At 41.4% G+C, this 21,510-nt stretch overlaps 1 protein-coding gene across 2 annotated transcripts; it reads right to left on the bottom strand.

Moving 5' to 3' along the window:
• Nucleotides 1-4,139: 4,139 nt before the first annotated feature.
• dusp10 (dual specificity phosphatase 10) lies at nucleotides 4,140-16,980 on the bottom strand. Of its 2 annotated transcripts, none has more exons than XM_079338776.1 (4): nucleotides 16,739-16,980; nucleotides 14,791-15,611; nucleotides 9,895-10,263; nucleotides 4,140-9,136 (listed from the first exon to the last, which is right to left on the bottom strand). In XM_079338776.1, the coding sequence occupies exons 2-4, from the start codon at nucleotides 15,563-15,565 to the stop codon at nucleotides 8,871-8,873; spliced, it is 1,410 nt and encodes a 469-aa protein (XP_079194902.1). In that variant the 5' UTR covers nucleotides 15,566-15,611; nucleotides 16,739-16,980; the 3' UTR covers nucleotides 4,140-8,870. The 2 variants fall into 2 exon arrangements, with proteins under 2 accessions (XP_079194902.1, XP_079194901.1); XM_079338775.1 differs by having other exon boundaries at nucleotides 16,756-16,979.
• Nucleotides 16,981-21,510: the final 4,530 nt, after the last annotated feature.

Genomic DNA, 21,510 nt, shown 5'->3' with positions numbered 1-21,510 from the left:
AACTGCCGCAATGTTCACTCTGCAAGCTCGCAGACTCAGCAGCTCAAGCTGACAGCGTTTTTATCTTGCCTCCTTGCCGAGCCTTCGTGGTCCTCTTGGTATCATTTTAATCTTGCAGAATAAAAATTTCTTTCTTTACGTCTTCTGTCTATGCTCCTCGTCCTTCCCTGTCCTCAGCTCTTCGGCAGGTGGTATATCTGCATAGGCTGATATGCAGAGAGGGCCTGTGTCATGCATTGAGACCTCCTGTAAGCTCCTCTGTCTGCTTTTTGATATGGACCATGACCTCCTCTTCTCTCTCTTTCTTCCTTTTTGTCTGTCTCTCTGCATCTCTTACTCCTCTGCTTGTTCCCCCGTCCTGTCCTTCCTGTCTCTGTCTGTGATGCAGTAGGATAAGTCATACCCACCAACAAAGAGCTGACTGAACAGAATCATGGGCCAGAACTCATTTACAGCAGGAATACATTACAGGGAGATCGACAGTCAATAGAGCTTATCAGGACTAATCTGCATGGCAGGTGTAAACAATATGTGGCCAACTGTATGAGGGCAACCAAACATTTTTACACAATGGAATTACAAATTGCATCCTATTGGATCAGATGTGTAGCTCCAGACAGAAACCAAAAGTACATATTACATATAGCTTACATATGTTCATTTGAGGAATATATAATTAGTATTCATTTATCAGAGATGATCACTTAAAGAAGGTATCCTTTATTAATCCACACGCTAGCCTTGTGCTTCCTCCTACTATTCAGTTATGCTCAAAATTAGCTACAATTGTCACTACCGAAACATATGGTAGCGTTCAGCAGTGACATGATCATTTTAAATAGCGACAAAGTGGAAAGGTGAGTTAAATCCCGTCATTTTGAAATAAATGTGTTTGAAATGATGAATCTTGAAGAAACTCACTGAGTTTATGACTTTCAATCATCTATTTATAGCAAATAAGCAATTGATAAGTAATATTTGTACATAAATGATCATGGATTAACATTTTTTCTTCAAAAGTAATTTATTTTATTAACCAAAAAGCACCTGTGATTGTAATATTCCCAACATCGGCCATGTTCTGAGTTAATATTAAGCAATGCAGTTGAGTGAATATGATACAACACTGTAAAGAAGATACTGGTCACCACTGAAACACTGGGTGTTTTTTAAAATGTGTAAAAATTCATGTATTGATTTTGTGAAAACCTTTAATAAAAAAAAGGTGAAAATAATGTTAACACAGGGAAAGTAAACATTAACATAATATTTGTTTTCAAAAGTTTAATACTAGGTTTTAGTAGTGACGGATTTGGGGAGAGGAAAAACAGTCTGAAAATACAATAATACAATTTGTTTCCATAGTCTGTGTGTCCACTGTGTGTTAGAGAATGAGCATCCCCTCGACGCCATTCATTCTCGTAACACTGTCGAGACACAGGAGCAAGTTTAAAGAAAAGATGGGGTTTTATTTTATCTAAAAATAGAAAAACAAATTTAAAAAACAAATTATAAGAACTGGGCATATAAAAGATGTCCATTTAATATAACTTTAAATCAAGAATATGAAATGAATTAAGGTACCTGAGATCAATGCAGAACCCTGTGCCTCCATCCTTTGGTACGGGTAGAACTGGATTACACCACTCGCTCTTTAAAACCTCGAACCCCAGGGACAGCATCAGGTCAACCTCCCTCCTCAGTGAGGCCAGCATCCGCTCAGGGATCCTCTAACTTAATTTTTATACCTCTCATCTTTGCACCGTCTCTCACAACAATGTCATGCTCAACAATATTTGTCCCAGGGATTTTTGTGGAAAACTTCTGAATTACAGATAGATCTTACCTGAAGCAGTTTGCTGTTTGAGATCATGGTCTACCAGGTCAGAGAGTTTTGCTCATCCACTTCTTCATCCAGCACACTTCTATCACCAGGTAGGAACACCAGGAGTTTCTGTCCTGGCTCGAAGGTTCTCGGCCTGGCTGACTTGTCATAGCAGGACTTGTTGCTGCTGGGCGTCCGCCATGTGCGATTGGGCCAGCTCGTCCATTTTTTTCCAGCCGCTCTCTCATCTGGATGACACAGAATACAACGTTAACAGATCCCACCCTCCCCTTACCTCCCTCCCAGAGCTCTCTTAACCTTTTTTCATACTTCAATTTCTGTTCCCTTTTTTTCACATTACTCTGAATCTGTGTGCATTTCTGCATATTTTATGTTGATGTTTGCTAAATATGACAGGAATCATTTTATGCATGAGCTGCACAGTGCTGCTATGATGCCGTTTGGTGGGATGACGTGTGCATGCGTGCTTCCAGTGACAAAAGCAGCAGCTTTGATGGTAACCAGTGCAGCCGTCATTAGGATCACAGATCCTCTCTGCTTTATTTCACCACCTCTTCCGACTGGTAGAGTATACACACACACACACACACACACACACACACACACACACACAGACACACACTTGATTCTTTGTCAATGTGTATGAGTGTGGAAAACTTAGATCCTCCTCCTCTCCTCTCCTCTGCTGCTTTGCCTAATACGTCCATGAAAGGCCGACATGAGAGTGGCGTTCAGCAGCACAGAGATCAGGGCTATTCTTGTGCTGCCAGCCGGCCCAGTGCTGATAGGAAAGGATTAATGAGGCGGGGCACTCATCACTTGTAATTAGAAACAACGCTAAAAACTATTTTTGTTCCTGTTCCTATGGAGAGATCTTGACCCCTACACACCCCTTCGCTGCCAGCCACGAGGTGGGAGATGCCTGTGAAGAGGAGTAAATATAGGCCCATAACTCCTGCAGCTATGTGACACATGGTTCAATAGAGGGCAGCACAGATAATTCACAACTCTGGTTGTGTGCTCCACTGGATGCTAAAATTTCAAGAGGCTGAGAGAGGCTGTCTGTTCAAATTTCCCACTGTTAGGGTTGTTTTGTTGTTATTGATCCCGATGGTCAGAGAGTCTCTGAGCTTCTGTTGGTTCCTGGCTGCCGTTAAATCCCATGACAATTCTCCTGTGATACCACCCCTCTTTTTTTTTTATCCCTCAGTCTGTTTCTTCCCTTTTATTATTAGGAAGTTTTCACACATGTTTTCTATACACTATTATCCATTTTAGCTGATGCAGCTTTTCATATGAGGCTTATTAGTTTTGTTCTCATAAAGGTACGATTTTCTTTTAACCATTTTGAAAACTTTATTGACAACTTCACACACTTCAAGATTCAGACGGACTGAAGCATTGGGATTTTTCTAATAAATTATTGACACTTACAGCAGCAGGAGTAGTGTGTGGGATTTGTTTCTTTTCAAGTAATAGTTTGTTGACCTACGCACCGAGAAAGTTAGATGTGCGAACACCCTTATAAAAAGGCTCATTTATTGATGACATTGAAACACTAACAGATTCATGACAAGCATAGTGAGTTGGAGCATTTGTCTCTTTCTTAGAATTATTAACTTATTAAAGGCAGAACTTCTTCTTTTTTTGCCAAAACGTTATCAGTAGAATTTGATCATCATTACCTCACAGTTGTGTAACAAACTTTCAAACTCCATTCGATCTGCAGAGTCCCTTTGGACCTTTGAGAAAAATCTAAAGACCCAGCTCTTTATATGAACACCTACGACCTTTAGGGTGGTGATGATGATGGTAATTACAATGGTGTTATTTGTTAACAACATCTTTTAAGATGGTTTCTGTACTGGTTAGAGCTCTCAAGAACTGCAGTCAATGTTGTGCTTTGCCTCTATGCACTGTCAGTCAGCACTTGTGTGTCCAATCAGACACAAAGCGGATCATTTGAGCTTACTGACATTGTTTCCTTTTTTTCTCGATCTTTGCTTCAGTTGTACTTACTCTCTGATGTATGTCGTTTTGGATAAAAGCGTCTGCTAAGTGAAATAATTTGTAGAATTGGAAACCAGCAGGAGAGCTGTAAAAGCGAAAAAGAGCAGTGAAGTTTCTCTCTAGTATACCACTATGATGAACAAAACAGCTGAATGTCTTATAGCTGAAGAGAACTGCAGAGATCTGTGCGTACGTCACTACAAGTAGTCACTTTCTGATTACAATTATTTCATTCTAAATATAAAAAAAGTGATTATAGCCGCTTCAAAATTTTTCATTTATTTCATAGATAAAGCATTTTCAGATTCACAAGAAAATAAACCTCAGAGACGCCAGCATAAACTTGAAGCCTCCCTGTTTATTTCAAAGCTCACAAGTAGGGATTACAAAAATGACAGAGCTTCAATTTGCAACAGTTCGGGGAGAAGTAGGAGAAGAGTAGGAGAGATGACAGACCAGTTGAGGAATTCTTTTTAGCAAGTCATGCAAAAAAGGTGTGGGAGAAGGCCTCCGTTATTATAGCACCCTTTGTGGAAGAAAAATAAATCCAAATGTCTGTAGGTCAGTGCAAAAATAGTAATGAATATATGCATACAAAGAAAATAGATATATATTTATATACTGTATATACTTGACTTTGACTACAGACACAGAAAGATACAGAGACTTGTAGAGCGAAGCCCATTTTCACCGGAGTCTCAGAGCAGAGACTCTAAAACAAGTCTAGTTGTAAAAAGTGCACATCAAATATGACAGTTTGATAATGTTCAAATACAGAACGGATGCCTGTTGGAGCTGTCGGTCGGGCTATGACCTCTACAGAAAGAGCAGTGTGGGAAAGACAGACAGCACCATAATGGCCAAGAGTTCCCTCCCCCCCACCCATTGAGGGCCAGGAACACACAGCATGCTTTGTTTTTCAACCAGAGAGCATAATGTACAGTACCACGATTATTACATTGTTATGGTACATATAAAAGCAATGTGCTGCTGATGTAATAGAAACCAGCAGATGGTATGGTACATCATTTGTTTAGAACATTGGCTCAAGTGGTTAGCACTCTTGATTTCTTTTAGCAAATATAAATGCACAAGCTACAAACATGTGGTAATTTGTCTTTTTTATATATATACTTTTTAATAGTATTTAAAATCTATTGTGGAGCACCAGTAAACACCAATGACGACACTAACAAAAAACAAGTGAGGACTCTTTGCCACGCAAACTTTTTTTTTTAAACATCTTTTTCCGTTCGATCTGTTGTTCATGCTCAAAATGTTTGCAAAAAATGCCTCGTAAAACAGTTTCACAACAGTTTGTTTAAGATGCAACCTGTTTCATTGTTATTTGCATAGCATGAATCTTCACATGAGGGATTTTCAAAGCTTATTATATAAATGTTGGTGTTGTAAAGAGAGTTCTGTATCCACTATTTTATGAAAACGTGTCACATTCTCCTTCAGACATGTTCATGTGTAGAATATGACAGCTCACAGATGGTGCATTCAGAGGGTTTTTTTTTTTTTTTTTCAGGTGCGCTGACATTGATGTCTTTAGCCCTGTGATTCATTTTATGCCTTTTCTTATGCAAACAATGGAAAACTGAAAAGACGATATGAAGCATTGAACACAATTAAAACAAAATGCGTTACTTGTGAGGTTAGCGTGAAAAGAAATAGAGAATACTGGATGAAGAGATGTTTCTGCTTTTCTAGGTCTGAACGTCCTGCTTCTACATCCGGGATGAGGTCCTTTGGTTTGACAAATTAAAAGCAGTTATAGATCTTCCAAAGAATTGTAAAATGTATTTCCAAACAGTGGAAATTCACTTGAAGCTGCTTCAAGAATCTTTTTTTTTTTTTTTGTAAAAGTCGACAACATTTGTTAGTGCATTTACTGAGTTGCCTCCTTATTTGAAGCTCCCCCTGCTGACAGTCTGCATTATGGGTCACTTCCTCCTCTATGTTAACAGATGGGACATAGGGCAAACATTAAAATCAGAATACAGTTATCAGCTGCCATGATGAGCCGCCATGACAGACACAAAATGTTGCTTGTTGCCAAGGAAACACAGAATGTTACGTAAAAGACCGCTGCATAAGTAATGTCAACATACTGTTGCCGTATGTGCTGCTGTGATAAAAAACGTAATGTAAGTTGTACTTGGATCCATCGTCAATAGACATATTCTCTTTCTAAGGTCAGTTTCGCCCATTAATATTGACTATGTTCGTTTTTACCAGAGGGGGAGGGGAGCAGCAGAGAGAACTCCCATGATTCCCCGCAAGCTTTGACGTCATCTTTTGTTATTTTTTCGGTTGAGAGGCCCCTGGTGGCAAATTTAACATACTGTGCGTTTACCATGCATCATATGCTGATTTTAGGTCCAAATCTTTGCTTTTCTGAGACGTTTACTTAGAATAAGTTAGATGAGTGTCTGCTTCATCACGTACAAAAATCGTTTCTGCTGTGAACTGAATACTGGGAACTCTGTGGTTTTCTTGGTCAGTTTAATGTGTACTTTGGTTGGCGGAAAAAGATCTTGGTGTCACTTTCGCTTGATCCTTTCTCCGCAAGTCTTCACTTGCCACTTGCGCAATATGACAGCACCTGTTACTTGGGTGTTTTGGCTTCAATTTTGTGCAGAGGAAGGACATGGAGACAGGATGTCAATATTTATGTACAGTTTATGGTTGAGGCTTTTATTATTATTAAATTGCATATCATTTTTTGTTCACAATATTCCAGACAAGGGGTCACACTGCTTAAGTTAGGTTCTTACCGTACTGCCAAAATAGAAAAATCTTGAACCATCTAGCTGTAAAAGATTTGTTTTCACCTAACCTGAAATTAATTTTTTTTTTTAGGTAAACCAGAATTGAAGTGGAAAATGCTGGAGCTTTTTTTTTTTTTTTTAAATGCTCCCGTAGTATTCTTGCTTATCCACAATACAACTACAGTTCATGAATTGGGAAATGTAATTCACTACTTGAATGTGTACGGTGCATTAGGTTTTGTCTAAATTTTAGGAAGAACAACTAGATTTAAGGCTTCTGGCGAGCACAAACATCTCTATGTTTTTGTTAAGATGACTTTGCAAAATAGATGAAGTTTCAGTTTAGATTTAGTTCAGTGAAGTCTGTAGCAGAATGAAGGCGTAAACGAGCAGCACAAGAACTTTTCTTGTCTTGTTATCGATCTCCATGTATTTGTTGTAATAAGTCAAGTGAGTCAGATGCAACAGGATGAGGGGAAACTGTGTGGGCAAACATACACTCTTTATTCTCTCTTTACACTGCTGTTTAGTGCAGTGTTATTGTACAGTTCACGGTGGTATTCAGAGACTTCTTCCTGCCACCGCCAGATCAGTGTTACATAATGAGCATGTTATACCTCAAGGCTTTTTTAGCATCTCCGAATGCAATCTTCTGAAATTCTGCGTGCGAAATCAGAAGCAGCAGAAATAGTCTTTGAAAAGTGAAATCTGGATGTCACACAGAGAACAAAAGGAGCCGGTTGCTTCTGTCTGGGAGTTAAAATTTGACCTCATTCTGCATCCGTCTGCACGTGATGTTGTAGCATGCGCAGGCCCAGTGGTGACATGAATTAAGGCATTGATAGAGGCACTAGAGCAGCACGTGACAGCAGCGCTTGCCTTAGCGAGGCAGAGGAGCTCACTAAACTGTAGCTTAGTGTCAGCGACAGGGACTGGCAAAAGATTAGACAAGGGGTCACACTGCTCTACTGTACCACCCTGTGTCACACTGCACTGTGACGCACAGGAGGAGCTGAATGTTTGAAGTCTGTACCTCCACTCTGCTACCCTTTGATGGATTAGATTAAAGCTGAAAATTAAGGGCATTGACACAAACATGTAGCTACAAAGGGACACAGCAAATTACATTACAATGAAGCTGTGTCGTGGATGATTGGGAAGGAGATGCGGTCAAAAAGAACAAATGTTGCACAGAAAAAAACAGGCAGTGAAATTCCTCCATTCAGCAACATCTCAAATCAGCTTTAGCCCTGTTTTAAAATATTCACTGATTATTTTTAAGTGTGTTTTTCTCTGATAGCAGCCATGCATAGAAAAGAAAGCTCATGGTTGTCTCGCTACACATACAGTATATTGCTAATATTGATGTATATGTTGATGCAGGAATGGCAAAACAAAGACACTGGAGCAAACACATAAAATATGACAGTGTGTGATTCTGACTGACACAAAGCAAAAGGCTGCACTCAAAAAATGAAACCCCACTATTTTTCTGTCTTGTACACATCTGTGCCAAATATGACAGCAAAACATAAACATATAGAATTGAACAACAATATTACGTTAACATCAGAATGGCATCCCAGCAAAGAGCTGGAAATGTTTTGTAATCAGTACCAATATATACACATAAGATCAAGGTCTCAGTTGCATTTCAGTCAAATTATTGCACAGTAAGCCGCAGCGGGCTTGTCATGGTCAACCCCATATACCCCTGTATAAAAATAGAACAACAACATAAACACACCAAACATGTCTTCATCTTTTTTTCTTTTTTTTTCTATTTTTCTATTTTTTTTTTTTTTTTGACAGGCACTGCCATGGCCAACCCCGCCTGAGTCTGCAAACAGAAACTGTGTGCCACAGTGTGAGCTTTAAGAGTTTCTCCTCTCTGTAATTGCCTCAAAGCACATAGAGTATCTTTCCCAAACTGAATTTTCTTTCCCTCTGCGGTCACAAGTGGAAAGCTTCCAACTGACCGCCTCCCCTCTCTCCATCACTCTAACTCATCCTCTCCTCCGGGACTACAGCCAGGTCCAAAGAGTGGAGATTTTTGGCATTTCTTATCACCACTGACCCAGAGCTTTGCTTCTCCAGGGAACCCAAGATGAGCGTGAGGAGACTCAAGAAGAAAATTCTCCCTCACACGCAATCCAAACCAACTCAAGGAGCAGTCGAACCTCACTCAAAAAGCGCTGAGAGTTAAGTCAAAATGTGTTGATTTGAAAGGTTTCACTTTAGACGACTGTTTCCACACCGATCAGCTTTGGTGTGAGGATTCGTGGCGTTATTCCGTTGTTGAGGTCTTCCTCGAACTCCAGCAGCTGGCCCATGAAGTTGAGGTTTGGGGAGATGATCGGCCTCCTGGTTTTGACGAACTTGTAGGCGTCCGTCATGGTCATCCAGGTGTGCTTCATCAGGTAAGCGATCACAATGGTGGCTGACCGGGACACGCCCGCCTGGCAGTGGATCAGAAGGCCCATACCCGCTTGATGTGCTTCCTCTGCAGAGAGGAAACATGGGAACAGTCAGAACACAATTTATGAAAGTCAAGGTTTGGTCATTAAGCATGGTGAGAAACTCAAACTATAAACTCTAGATCTAACCAAAAACCACACTGTGCCTGATTATAGTAATCTGTGCAAAGAGCTTTACATAAAAACAATATGTCTCAAATTTGCAAAACTCAGTCATGATGCATGGTTAACATGAACAAGCGTCTTGTTACATTTTTACTTTTTAATATCACACATGAGAAACAGATAAGTCGGCGTTGTGTCAGGAGAAAACAAAGTTGTCATTACGTTATCTATAACCACCATTCTGACCAAGGGCATCATTTTTAAACTTGAAATTAAAAAGCATTTACTAAAAAACTTAAACATTTTTGTTTCCCCAAAACCTCTAAGAAGAAAACATAAAGAATTTCTCACTCTTAAACCAAACACTTTTTAAAGTTCTGTCACCTTTTGTTCCTGTTTTATTATTGTAGTTAATAGAATCATAGATCTATATATCTATCTAAAGCTCATAAAATCCAGAATATTGTCTCTCCCTTTTTAAAAGGTGTGCCTTTTTTTGTAATCCTCAGAAAAACTGCTTCAGGCCTCCTGAGAGGTGTAACATTGAGTATCCTGAGATTTTGGTACAGTGCTTGAACCTCACAAGAATGCATCATCTTAAAGGGTCAAAATACATTGAGTTTGAGCCCCACCATGGACTATTACCAACTATTACTGTTAAGAGCGACCGTTTTCATACCGATGAATTCAAACGCCTCCTCGAAGTACTGACGCAGGTTCTGCTTGTTGCTGTCTGTGGCTGGGAGGCGTTTGTAGATGAAGAGGCCCGTGTCGTAGTGGTAAAGCGGCAGGTGGGTGGTCACGTTGAGGATGTAGCCAATGTTGCAGCGCTGCAGCGTGTTGATGTCCTGAGCGTCGTGCTCGTTCCCCAGGTAAAGAAAGGGCAGGATGGGTGTCAGGTCTGCGTTCTCTATGTCCGGGGTGGAGGGCAGGGAGTGAGGTAGCGCCCCCGACAGGCCGGCAGCCGCACCAGATTCCAAGCCCTCGTGAAGGTGCAGCGAGTGCTCGCACAGGTTTTCATGGCTCTGCCTGAAGCAGCTAAGGCCGCCTGTGAACACAGCACACAGATGATGATTTAGGATTAAAGTGAAAAAAAAGGGTTAAATTGTTCAGCTTGAAAAAGACTAAAACTACTGACAAACAACATCTTCTTCAATGTGTGTCAATTTTTTTTGAGACCGAGGATCTCCTTCAATTGATTAAAGATTTCTAGCGTAAAAGGTTTGATTCACACTGGAGCCCTCATTAATAAACAGACTTCACTCATGCTTCTGTCAGCTATATGGCAAAGCTTTGAGGTGCTAAAACATAACTGAAATCCCAAATCGTTGGACCAAACAGATTTGGTCATGATTTTAATCTTTTATTTTTGAATATAAAATCAACATGAAGGGATCAAAGTGTTTCCATTTGCTACAATTGACTACAAACTCTATTTAAAGCAGATTAAAATAAGTAATAAGGCAGTTTCCACTGGCTAACTGCCTGAGAAATCCCCTCTTTAAAATGCAGGTTTATAGATGTACTGAGCTTTTCATGTACTTCTCATTGGACATCTGCACTTCTCCAAATAAACTGGTTTGCACCTGTCGCTGTTAACGCCAAAGTTTCCCTTTAGCAGAGTGCGTGGTGGGGAGGGGTGGAAAGTGTCAGACTCTCTCTCTCTCTCTCTCACACACACACACACACACACACACACACACACACACACACACACACACACACGGTATCAGTTCATGTTCATGTATTGTTCAAATTGCAACAGTTGACATCATGCTGTGTGAGGTCATGGCTCAACTTCCCCCTTTGTGAGCAGACAGACAGGTGGGGATCGACTGTCGGACAGTTTTCACCATGAAACAGGCCGAAGTTCCCCGTGAACTCATTATGGCACCACCCTCACTTTCGTGGGTGTCATGGTAACAATTACACTAACAAAAAAAGGAAAGTCTTAACAAGCTTTCTGACACAATAAAGTCAAAACATGAGGGGGAATTCCAGTGTTATTTGTATAGTTTACATGAAGTCTTTCTTATAGACCTCTAAAAACTCTAACCTATACTGTTTAATCAGCCAAACCTATTGTGTTTACTGTCTAAATGAGTATCAATATTACACACAAGGTTCCACAGAGATAAATACATGCTCTGTTTATCATTGGTTGATTATTTTCTAACACACGAGTTTTCATCTAAACCTCACTCCCAGTAAATGTGCTCTCTGTTAACGTCCGCTGACCTGAACTGCTCGAGACTCTCCGAAGACACGAGACTGCTCACCCTGATGTTATCCCTTTTTTTAACGGACACATCTGCATCCTGTGTAATGCCGGCCATAGAGGGGGAGAAATGTTGATGCATGCATCCATGGATTCTGACGGATGTAACGTGCTTTGATGTATACTCTTGGCCGTGCAGCAGGACTGTTTGTTTGTTGGTATTCTGACAGATGCAAAGATTGTAGCTGCTGATTGGTTGGACTGGTTGGTTTACAACATGGTCATATGATAGCTTTTTAGGGATCCATAGCATAAGTGACAGTTGAACACACTCTTACGAGCTGTGGGCCCGTCAGAGGGGATCACATATCAGAAAAGATTTTTAACAGACAGGTGTCACATTTTAAGTTTCCTAAATCACTATGGCCTCTTCTATTAATACCATAGACTGTCAAATTAATACTAAATTTTGTTTTGTTTTGTTAAACTTTGGATATTGAAGGATAACATCTTTGTGAAGGAAATAATGGTTACTAGAGTTACATTTTTCATGAACTGTGTCCACCTCTTCTCATACTGTAACTCTAAAATCTGCTTTTGATTTTCCTCTCATCTCATTAACCTGAACTCTGATTATAACTACAACAAAGTGTCAGTTGAACTAGTCCTGCACGATATAAAACTAAATGGGATGTGCCATAACATTGTAATGGAACAAGATGGAGTGCAATAAAGAAAATATGTTAAAGCGTGCATTATTGTTGCAGTGTACCTCACAGCTTTTATGTCTGCCCGCTGCTCTTCAGGTTTTACACAATCACTGCTGCAACATATTTCACTGGAAGCCAAAAATCCGAAAAAGCACCTCTCTAAAATGGCATTAATGAATTTAAAGGTTGCCGATGGCTGCTTTAGTTTCATCTGACTGTATCAAAAACATCCTAGTCTTAAACAGGTGAAATGTGCACACGCTAAGTGATAAAGTACTACTTAACCACCATTCCCAAAACTGAATAAAAAACCTGAAGTTATCATCAGCCTGTTTACTGATGCTTACATTTTGTTTGTTTTAGCTGCAATCAACACAGACTGTCTCCAGTTTTTTCCGCTCAAACCGAAGTCTGTCTTTTGGAGTCAGACTCTGCTGATTACATGTTTTTATAGTAAACTGAGAATAACAGTCTCCACAAGACGAAGCACACTGCTGTGAGAGGGAATCTGTCAAGTGTGACCGTCGTGATCTCCAAACTGAACACAAAGGGAAAACGATCACATCTACGAGCCACAGGCCGAGCTCCTGCTTAGAAACTCCAGCTTCTGCCTCGGCCTCTCTCTCTCTCTCTCTCTCTCTCTCGCACCACAGACCTGCTGTTTCCACCACTGCTGACGCGTTGTTTATGGCAGTCCTGACGTTTTAAATGTTAACAAGTTACCTCTCTGAGCTGCAGCAGGGGCAGGGAAAGAAACATGTTGTGTTTCCACTGAAGCTACAAGCACATTTCGATAAATCATGACTAAGACACGCTGGTAAATTAATCAGCAGTCGAACAAGAATGTTCAAAATCTGTCACTATTCCCACGCATACTTAAAAAGCTCTCATTCTTATCAAGCAACGAAAAATAATCAGCACTACATTTCCCAAAAAAATGAAAAAGTGAAAGACAATAATCCATTTTTATAAAGAGAAGGCCATTCTACTTAGTGCTTAGGGCGGCTGTAGTTCATGTTTTATTAAACCATCCAAAGGATTAGGTAAGATGGAATATAGGCTGCAATCAAACATGTAAAAGGGGACACACGGGACACACAGGCCCTTCTTGCAATAAACAAAGACTTGTCCAAGCTGAGAGCAGAGCATGTCTTGCATTTTGCATGCCAGAATGAGTGAGACGTTGTGTGTATTCCTCCCACTGAGGCAAGCTTCATGCACACACACACACACACACACACACACACACACACAGAGAGAACGCTGCAGGATGAGCAGCCTCGTCCATCAAAGCACCCAGGAGGACAAGAGGACCGAGAGCAGAGAAGAGATCAAGGAGCTGTGATCTTCCGGCTAGACGTTGACTCGCAGGCATTCATGAAACACTCGCAGCCGAGCCCCTCCCCACACACACACACACACACACACACACACACACACACACAGGACACGCTGCTGCTCCAGCTTCAAAGACATACACCAAAGATAGCAAACATGGCAGCAACCCAAGGACTGCCATCTCTAAAGGCTGCCTTATTTACTAACAGCTGCTTCTGCAAAATGCTTGAAATGTGTCCCATACAGAGCTGGTGTAGAGTGTGTGTGCGAATATGTTTTCCGTTGCTAATTGTACATCGTATAGTCTGTTTGTGTTTTCATCCATTTCTCTCTTTCTCTCTTTGCTTCTCTCCAACTTTCTCTGCTTGTCCATTTGTGGTCGACTGCTCTCCACCAATGAGGCACTTCCTTGCCACTGGGGCAAAGAGCTTCCTCATTGGTGGATACATTTTGGGACTCTATAAACAATCGTACGGTCATTTGTGTTCAGCCTAATCCTGCTCTGTAAGAAAAGTGTGGTTTCGCACCACATAAGTGAATTGATGATGTTTATGTGCGAGTGTGCTCGGGCTTGAACTGAGTCAAAGCTGTGGTGTGTGGGCCGATGTTACTGCTGTTAATCTTTGGTACGAAGCTCGAGGGGGGAAAGAAACAACAGTCGCTGTGTTTACGGGCAAAATCAGCTGACCATAACAATAAAGTTGAAACTTTAACCAGCTTTAAACGCACACTACAACATCATAACAGCACCAAATCTGTTTAAATGTCATAAACTTCTACCATTACTAAATCTGACTACCTTCCCTTTTACTAACTACACCGACTACTAGCAGGTCTAGACAATACTCTTTGTTAACATGTTGAGACCCTCTTACAATGATACAGTTCTATGTGGCTGGAAATTAACAGGCTGAGACCTCGAGCAGAACAACACTCATTGGTGGACAACCATCTGCCAATAAATTGAGACCTTAAATCGAGGAGAACAATGAAAAGAGTGACCTTCACATCTCACATGTCCTCACTGATTTACTGATCAGAGTGAGCTCCATTAAACCATAAAAAGTGTTTTTGATCCGCCTTTTACGCAACACAAATGGAACTCCTCTCCCTTTTTAAAGTTACACATGACGACAAAAGTTTCCCCATTGATATTTTATATACTGAGCAAAGAGAAAACACTTTCACTGGCAACAGTAGCAACGAGAGACTTCCTTGTAACAGGCAGAAAGGTTGGCCAGAACTAAAATGGAAGTTTCTATCCCCTTAAAGATCCTTCAAAGCTTGAACGAACCCACTCGGATGTTACCTTTCAGGATGATGGGGTCCTTGCCCTCCCTCCTCAGGGACTCCAGAACCACATGCAGCGGCTGAGAAAACGTGAGGCGGTTGGGGTCCGTGGTGCTCTCATCATAAACCACAATCTCTTTGGAGAAGATGCCCTTATAAGAGTCCTTGCCCTCGCGGCAGGAGATGAGGTCCAGCACAGTGATCTTGCCTTGTTGCAGCCGCCGACGGCTGATCTTGTCGGAGCAGTTGATGTGCACAGCCCCCCGAATGTGTCTCTTGTTGTACTCCATGAAGGGCCGGCAGTCGATAATGACCGGCATGGGTCCTATGGGGTGTCCCATGGGGCAACAGGTCATCCGTTTGGCCAGCTCATTGGGGTGGATGACCCTAACGGCTGCCTTTGGAGGGCCTGGGGTGAGACTGGGGGCGCTTAACGCTTCATGGTTGCTGACCATCGGGTTGGGGGCCCCGGCATAGCTGAGGTTTGGGCTGCTGGCACTCACCTGGCTGTGGCTGAGGCTCGGGCTGTCTTTCTCATAGGTGGTCACAGAGCAGCAGCTGGCACTGCTGCATCCACACGACAACGAGCGCGTGGAGCCCTTGGATGAGGGCATATACGTCACAAGATTGGCCGTCGCCCGAATCTTCACCACGGTGGTGCTGATGACTGTGTTGCTGTTGCTGCTGGAGATGGAGTCCAGGTAGCTGGTGTCCAGGCGCAGTTGGAGTTCCTGAGGTCGGATCGGCCTTGGCAGCGCCACCACAATTCTGTCGTCAAGAGGAGATGGAGGCATGGGGAGGCCGAGGGCTGGACGTTTACGGAGAACTCAACAAGCCGCTCTGTGGGAACAGAGACGAGAAAAAAGCATGAGGCAAGAAGAAAATCTTAGCTTGAAAACGCTTATATTGTATGAGGTTTTCTTCAAGTGATTCAGACCAAGGCTGTGAATGAAAGAGCAGAGAGCACAAAGAGCGACCTCCTGTCAGTTTGATCAACATGCAAACTAGAAAACGGCTGCTGAAGCCAAATATTAGTAGTGTCAACACCTGAGGGGCTACACCCAACATGGTGAGAAAATATAGGCGTGACAGACAGACCACTAATAATAAACAGTGAAATCATCACAGTCTGGTGTAACTGAATCCCTTTAAGTGTAATCAATATGAATCATCCTCCACATACTGTACACTTTAATGTCTGAGTGTATGTGTGTCAAGGCTATGTGTGTATTTCTGTATGTGTGCTGTTGAATTTTTCATCCCAACTGTGGTCTCTCTGATCCAAAGCTTTTATAACAAGGCAGAGAAAAAAAAAAGATAAAATACTGCATCAGCGCCGCAGTTTGGTCTCTCTCTCCCCCAGATGGAAAGTCGGGGTCCAATATATATATATATATATATATATATATATATATATATATATATATATATATATATATATATATATATAAACAACAGAAGGGTGGCATTATTTTCTGATCCGCATTCTGAGCATTTTAAAAGCATGTCATGCTGGCATGTTATGTAAAGTCACCCGCCGAGCATTGCCTGTCCCGGCCATCGTCATCCTTTGAGCACGGTGCAGGTTCAGCAGGAATCATTCATGGCCAAAATTCATTGAAGAAACCGGCATGGGAACGTGCCGTGAATGTGATATGACTTTCAGGACGAGACTAACTGATCTAATGAGCTGAACATTTCAATTTCACATCACCGAATACATTATAAAATAAAGAATTAAAAGGCGGTGGTAGCTTTTAAAAATGTAGGGTTTGTAACTTTGTCGCAGCGGGGGATATAGGCTACAATTTACAGCTGAATAAAACATTCAAAGAATAATAGCCTATTTGCAAATCTTCAAATGGTGGTATTTACAACTCCTCTTCATTAATTTTAGAATAGCATGATAGCTCACTCTCTGTATCCAAACAACAACTAATGCTTTGGGCACTAATTCCCAAACTTGCCTTTTATTTCTGCTTACCGGTGTGTGTCGCGTGCACCTTATAGTGGTTTATTAATCTCCGCTTGCGGGCAGCGTCGCCTCCATTCAGTCCGTCCCAGTGTTGTGGAGCGGCAACATTTTTAGTACTTTTACCCTGCTCCCCAGAAATAATATTGAAGGAAGTCTGCCAGCCTACTGAAGTTGCGCAGCAGGATTGACGCGAGCGCGAGCCAATACACGACTTCATTAATATTAAATGTGGTCCTTTTTGTACAGTGAGGTCCGGCCCTGCTGGTGGGAGGGGTTTGCTCGAGCTGTACGCCTCGATTGCTCGCGAGGAGGGAGGTTTTTAGGGTGTGTGTGTGTGTGGGGAGGGGGGGGGGGGGGGGGTCGCTTGAATTGCCTTCAGTCCCACATACGAGCAGGGATGATGTCACTGGCAACCAATCAAGAGTCTCCCTAGGAGGCTCGAGGAAGAAGACACGGTGCGTTCACGTGTTGCTCGTAAACTCGTAAGGTACAGTAAAACAGACGTTTCAATAAGACCAGTAAGCAATAGTTTTAAGAAAAAGAGTATAAATCAAAAGAAAGACAACCAATATGTTGAACTATGTAGGCCTATTATCTATTTTTTTCTTATGTTTTTGTCTCTATTCTGAAGCTCCAGATATCTTTTCCAGATTGTGTCCAAATATAAAGAGAGGCAGTTTATATTGCCTAAAGACATCAGCCACTAAAAAAGCAGGCCTGGAAAGTAATTGATTTCCAGGAGTGGACAGCTTCAGCATAGAGGAATCAGAAATAATTTTATTGATGAGGTGTGTTGCAAGAATTTATTCCTTCTAAAAGAAGATGCAAACACATCATATAAAACATCAAAGAGCGATAATATGGGCTGATTAAACAACATACTGGTTATCAGTGTTTATAGGCTATTCAGTTGTTTTGTATGTCAAAGTACAAAAAATACTTAACTTTGTTAAAACTATTTGTTTTTCAGATATCCTGTAAAAATCTCAAAACTACTTGATAAACAAACAGGCAAACAATTGAAAGCTAAAGTTTAACATCCTAGTCTACATTAGCTATGCAAAAATCTGTCTCTTTATTTTGACATATTTTGTTTCCTTCACTTTTTATTTCCTTGTTTTTAGATTACTGATAATTAAGTTTCTGGTTAAATCTGACTGGTGATTAATTTGAAGGCCTGTTGATTTTGATGGGCAATTTCATCCTTTTCTTCTTTTTTTAGTATAAAACAGCCTCTTTAATTGCTGACTTTGTGAGCTGCACATCTCCCACTATTGTTGCTCGAGGACTTTGTTATTGGTCATTTGACAGTCACAGTTTCAATCATGTGAGGGTGTACTCGCCATTATCAATGTTTGGTCAGTCGTGTCTTTGTTAACATTACCCTTATATGCCCCATTTTACCTGAAGGCAGTTTCAGTAAATGGTTAAAACAGAACATGAACAGTTTAAAGATTATACTGCTATAATATTAGACTTTACAAACTTGTATGACAAATGTAAGAAATACACCCAACAAAACAAACTATGTTATTAATCCAAATAAAACCACTCAACTATTTTAAAAAGGAAAAATACCTAGTGTGGCAGCAATGTGATTAAGTTTGATAACACGTCTGACAGACTGCAGGAGGTTGTGGCGTCATAGCCTTCCTTACTTATTTAAAGAACAACAATTAACCTTTTGACCAATTGTAACCTGCTGTAATGGCAACATAATGAAAAACTACAAGACTTATAACAATCATGGTGTCCTGTTTGTGTTAGAAAGCATCATTGACCTGGGCGTGAGACAGAAAGGTAACATCATTTGTGGTAATAAGTGGGTGTTTTTGGCAGGAGCCACCATTAATCGAGTGCCAAGTTGGCTGGCTGTTCGCTCCCATATGACAGCAGCCATGTTGCGGTGAAAAGGTCTCGCTGGCTTCAAACCCCCAAATATAATCGGAGCTCTCTATCCTCACTGGCAGCCTGAAACAATGCAGGGCATGTATTATTGCTGCTATTATTAGCCCGCTGTACTGTTATTTATAAATGGACACAGCTGATCAAAGCCTTTTCAGATCAGATTCAAAGCGACTCCTATTTCACTTGTGATAAAGGTGAACAGGGACACTGTGCTTTCAGAGACTCTCAAAACAAGTTTTGTAGGGGCTAAATATATATAGCAGTTGTCTACCACAGGGGGGAGTGTAGCTTGGTGTGGCAGGGGAAGTTATATATTGCACGGGTGTTAGGAGCCAGGTAATGAGGCATGGGTGACGGGGAGGTCAGACGGTTTTTACCGCTGTTATGGACACGTAGGATCATCACTTCAACCATCACTTCACCATCACTTAAGAAACCATATTGTTGTATAAGATCCGAATATAAATTAAATGGGAACCTCACCCAACAGGAGACAATGTTTGGACATTAATTCATTCAGCGCGTCAAATCCCAAGATCTGTTCCCGCACCCAGCTGAGTGGCCGATCAGCTGATCGTCACTACACAAGTAAAAACCGTGATCTCACCTGGATAATGTGCACGATCTGGAAGGTCCTGGATAGCGGCTCTGTTTCTTCTTTGAATGTCACAAAACCATCCCGAAAGTGAAGCAAAGCATGACCAGGAGTTCCCAGGTGAGCGCGTTCACGCGGATTGAAATGTTTGGAACGGCGTTGCGCTGTGCACGCGACAGTGGGCCGCTTTGACAATGTATTCATTCAATCATGTCCCCAATTGTGTTGATCTGCTCGCATTCATTAAAATATAAGGAGGAAAACGCTACTCAAATGGTTTTGTAATATGTGGATTGGACACCGAAAGCGCACAGGTTGTGTGAAAGCCCTGTGCTGAAGCGTCTTCCATTAAAGGAGCAGTGCACAGTTTTGAAAATGAATGAAATGCAAGGCCCAACAACTGAAACGGAGTCTACAGAGACACAAGATGATGGCACTGGAAAAAGAACAAGAAAACTTTCTTTAAAAGGAATCACAATGACAATGGAGAGGCTACAAAGGGAAAGGAATGCCAATTTAAAACAAGCCAGCAAATTAAAACCACAAATCACCACTCTTCTGTCTTCCAAGGAAAACTTCTCTGTTGTTCAACAAAATCTGAAAGAGTTCAAAAGCTTGTGTCAAAATGCTACTGATCTCCATAACTCATTGTTCACTGGGTTTCCTCTGCCCCAGGAGGAGCAGACAAAGCAGGAAACATGGTTTAAATCCAAAAAGGCTGACAATGACATATTTGTTGAAGAAATATCAAAATGGTTGAAAGAAAATGGTGGTTTACATGATGGTGATGAAAATGAAAATGTTGATGATGGACAAAATGAAAATGATGATGATGAAAATGTGAAATCTGTGTACCAAGACAACATTAATCCTGAAGACAGTGTGTCTAATATGTCCAGCAAAAGGTCAAGCAAAAGAAGTCATTCCAGCAGATCATCTGGTTCTGGTTCGATTGCATGTGCACGTTTAAAGGCAAAGGCAGAAAAAGCAGCTTTGATGGAGCGAGCTGCTGCTCTGCAAAAGAGACATGACCTGGAAACACAAGAGGAAAACCTCAAACAGGAAAAGGAAAAGCTAAGGAAAATGAAGGAAAAGCTGGAGTTTGATACACAACTTGCTGCTGCTACTGCAAAACTCTCTGTGCTGGAAGGCAGTGACGAGGAAATGGTTTCTTCAAATGGGATGAATTCCTATGTGAGCAAAGGGCTTAAACAACACCTTGAACTTGATGCCACAATAAGGGAATTTGTACCAAAAGCAAAAGCTCCAGCAGTACATCAAAGTTCAAGAGCACCACATGTTTCATCTGCACATGATGTGAGACCAAAACTAAGGATGCAAACAAATTCGGACCAAGTGCAGCATAATGGGATCTCACAAGCGGAGGACAGAACTCGCAATCTACAGTTGTCACCAAACACTGGAATGTCTCATTCAAATCTAAGGCCTGAATCTCAAAGTGTTGTCACAGCATCAGCTGCTGCACCCTTCAGGTCAGTCGCTGCACAGGAAAATAAAAGGCACGGGCTTCAATCTTCACAAAATATTGCAAATGTTATTAACCAGGATGCAGTTTATGGAATCATGCAAAGGCAAAATGAAATTACAGCGATGCTTGTGCAACAGCAAATGGCAGCTACTCTACCACAAAGAGACATCACTGTATTTGATGGTGACCCCTTAAAGTATATTTCCTTTATTAGGAGTTTTGAACATTGTATTGAAGAGCGAACCAGCAGCTATCAAGACTGTTTGAGTTATCTGGAACAATACACCAGGGGGCAGCCAAGGCAGTTGGTGCAAAGCTGTCTACACATGAGGCCAGAGCAAGGATACCAAAGAGCAAAAGATCTTCTGAAGGAGCACTTTGGCAACGAACACAAAATAGCAACAGCATATACGGACAGAGCATTTGGATGGCCTGTTATGAAAACGGAGGACGTTCAGGTGCTGCAGGAATACACATTGTTTTTAAGAGGATGCTGCAATGCAATGAATGAAGTACAGTACATGGACGAGATGAACGTTTCATCAAACATGAGACTTGTTATAATGAAGTGTCCATACAGGCTGAGGGAAAGGTGGAGGTCTGCAGCATGTGATATTGAAAGACGAGGATATAGGGCCACATTCCCAGACATAGTGAATTTTCTGGAGAACCAAGTCAAAATCCTGTCTCATCCACTCTTTGGAGATATTTCAGATGTGCGACCAAGTATCTTAACAAAGGCTGTAAATAGGAGCAATCAACTATCCAGAAG

This window comes from Symphodus melops (genome assembly GCF_947650265.1).
Source record: "Symphodus melops genome assembly, chromosome: 1".
In the NCBI taxonomy this organism is placed as follows: Eukaryota; Metazoa; Chordata; class Actinopteri; order Labriformes; family Labridae; genus Symphodus; species Symphodus melops.
The sequence above is the reverse complement of the archived record's forward strand: the minus strand, read 5'-3'. Positions and strand labels throughout refer to the sequence as shown.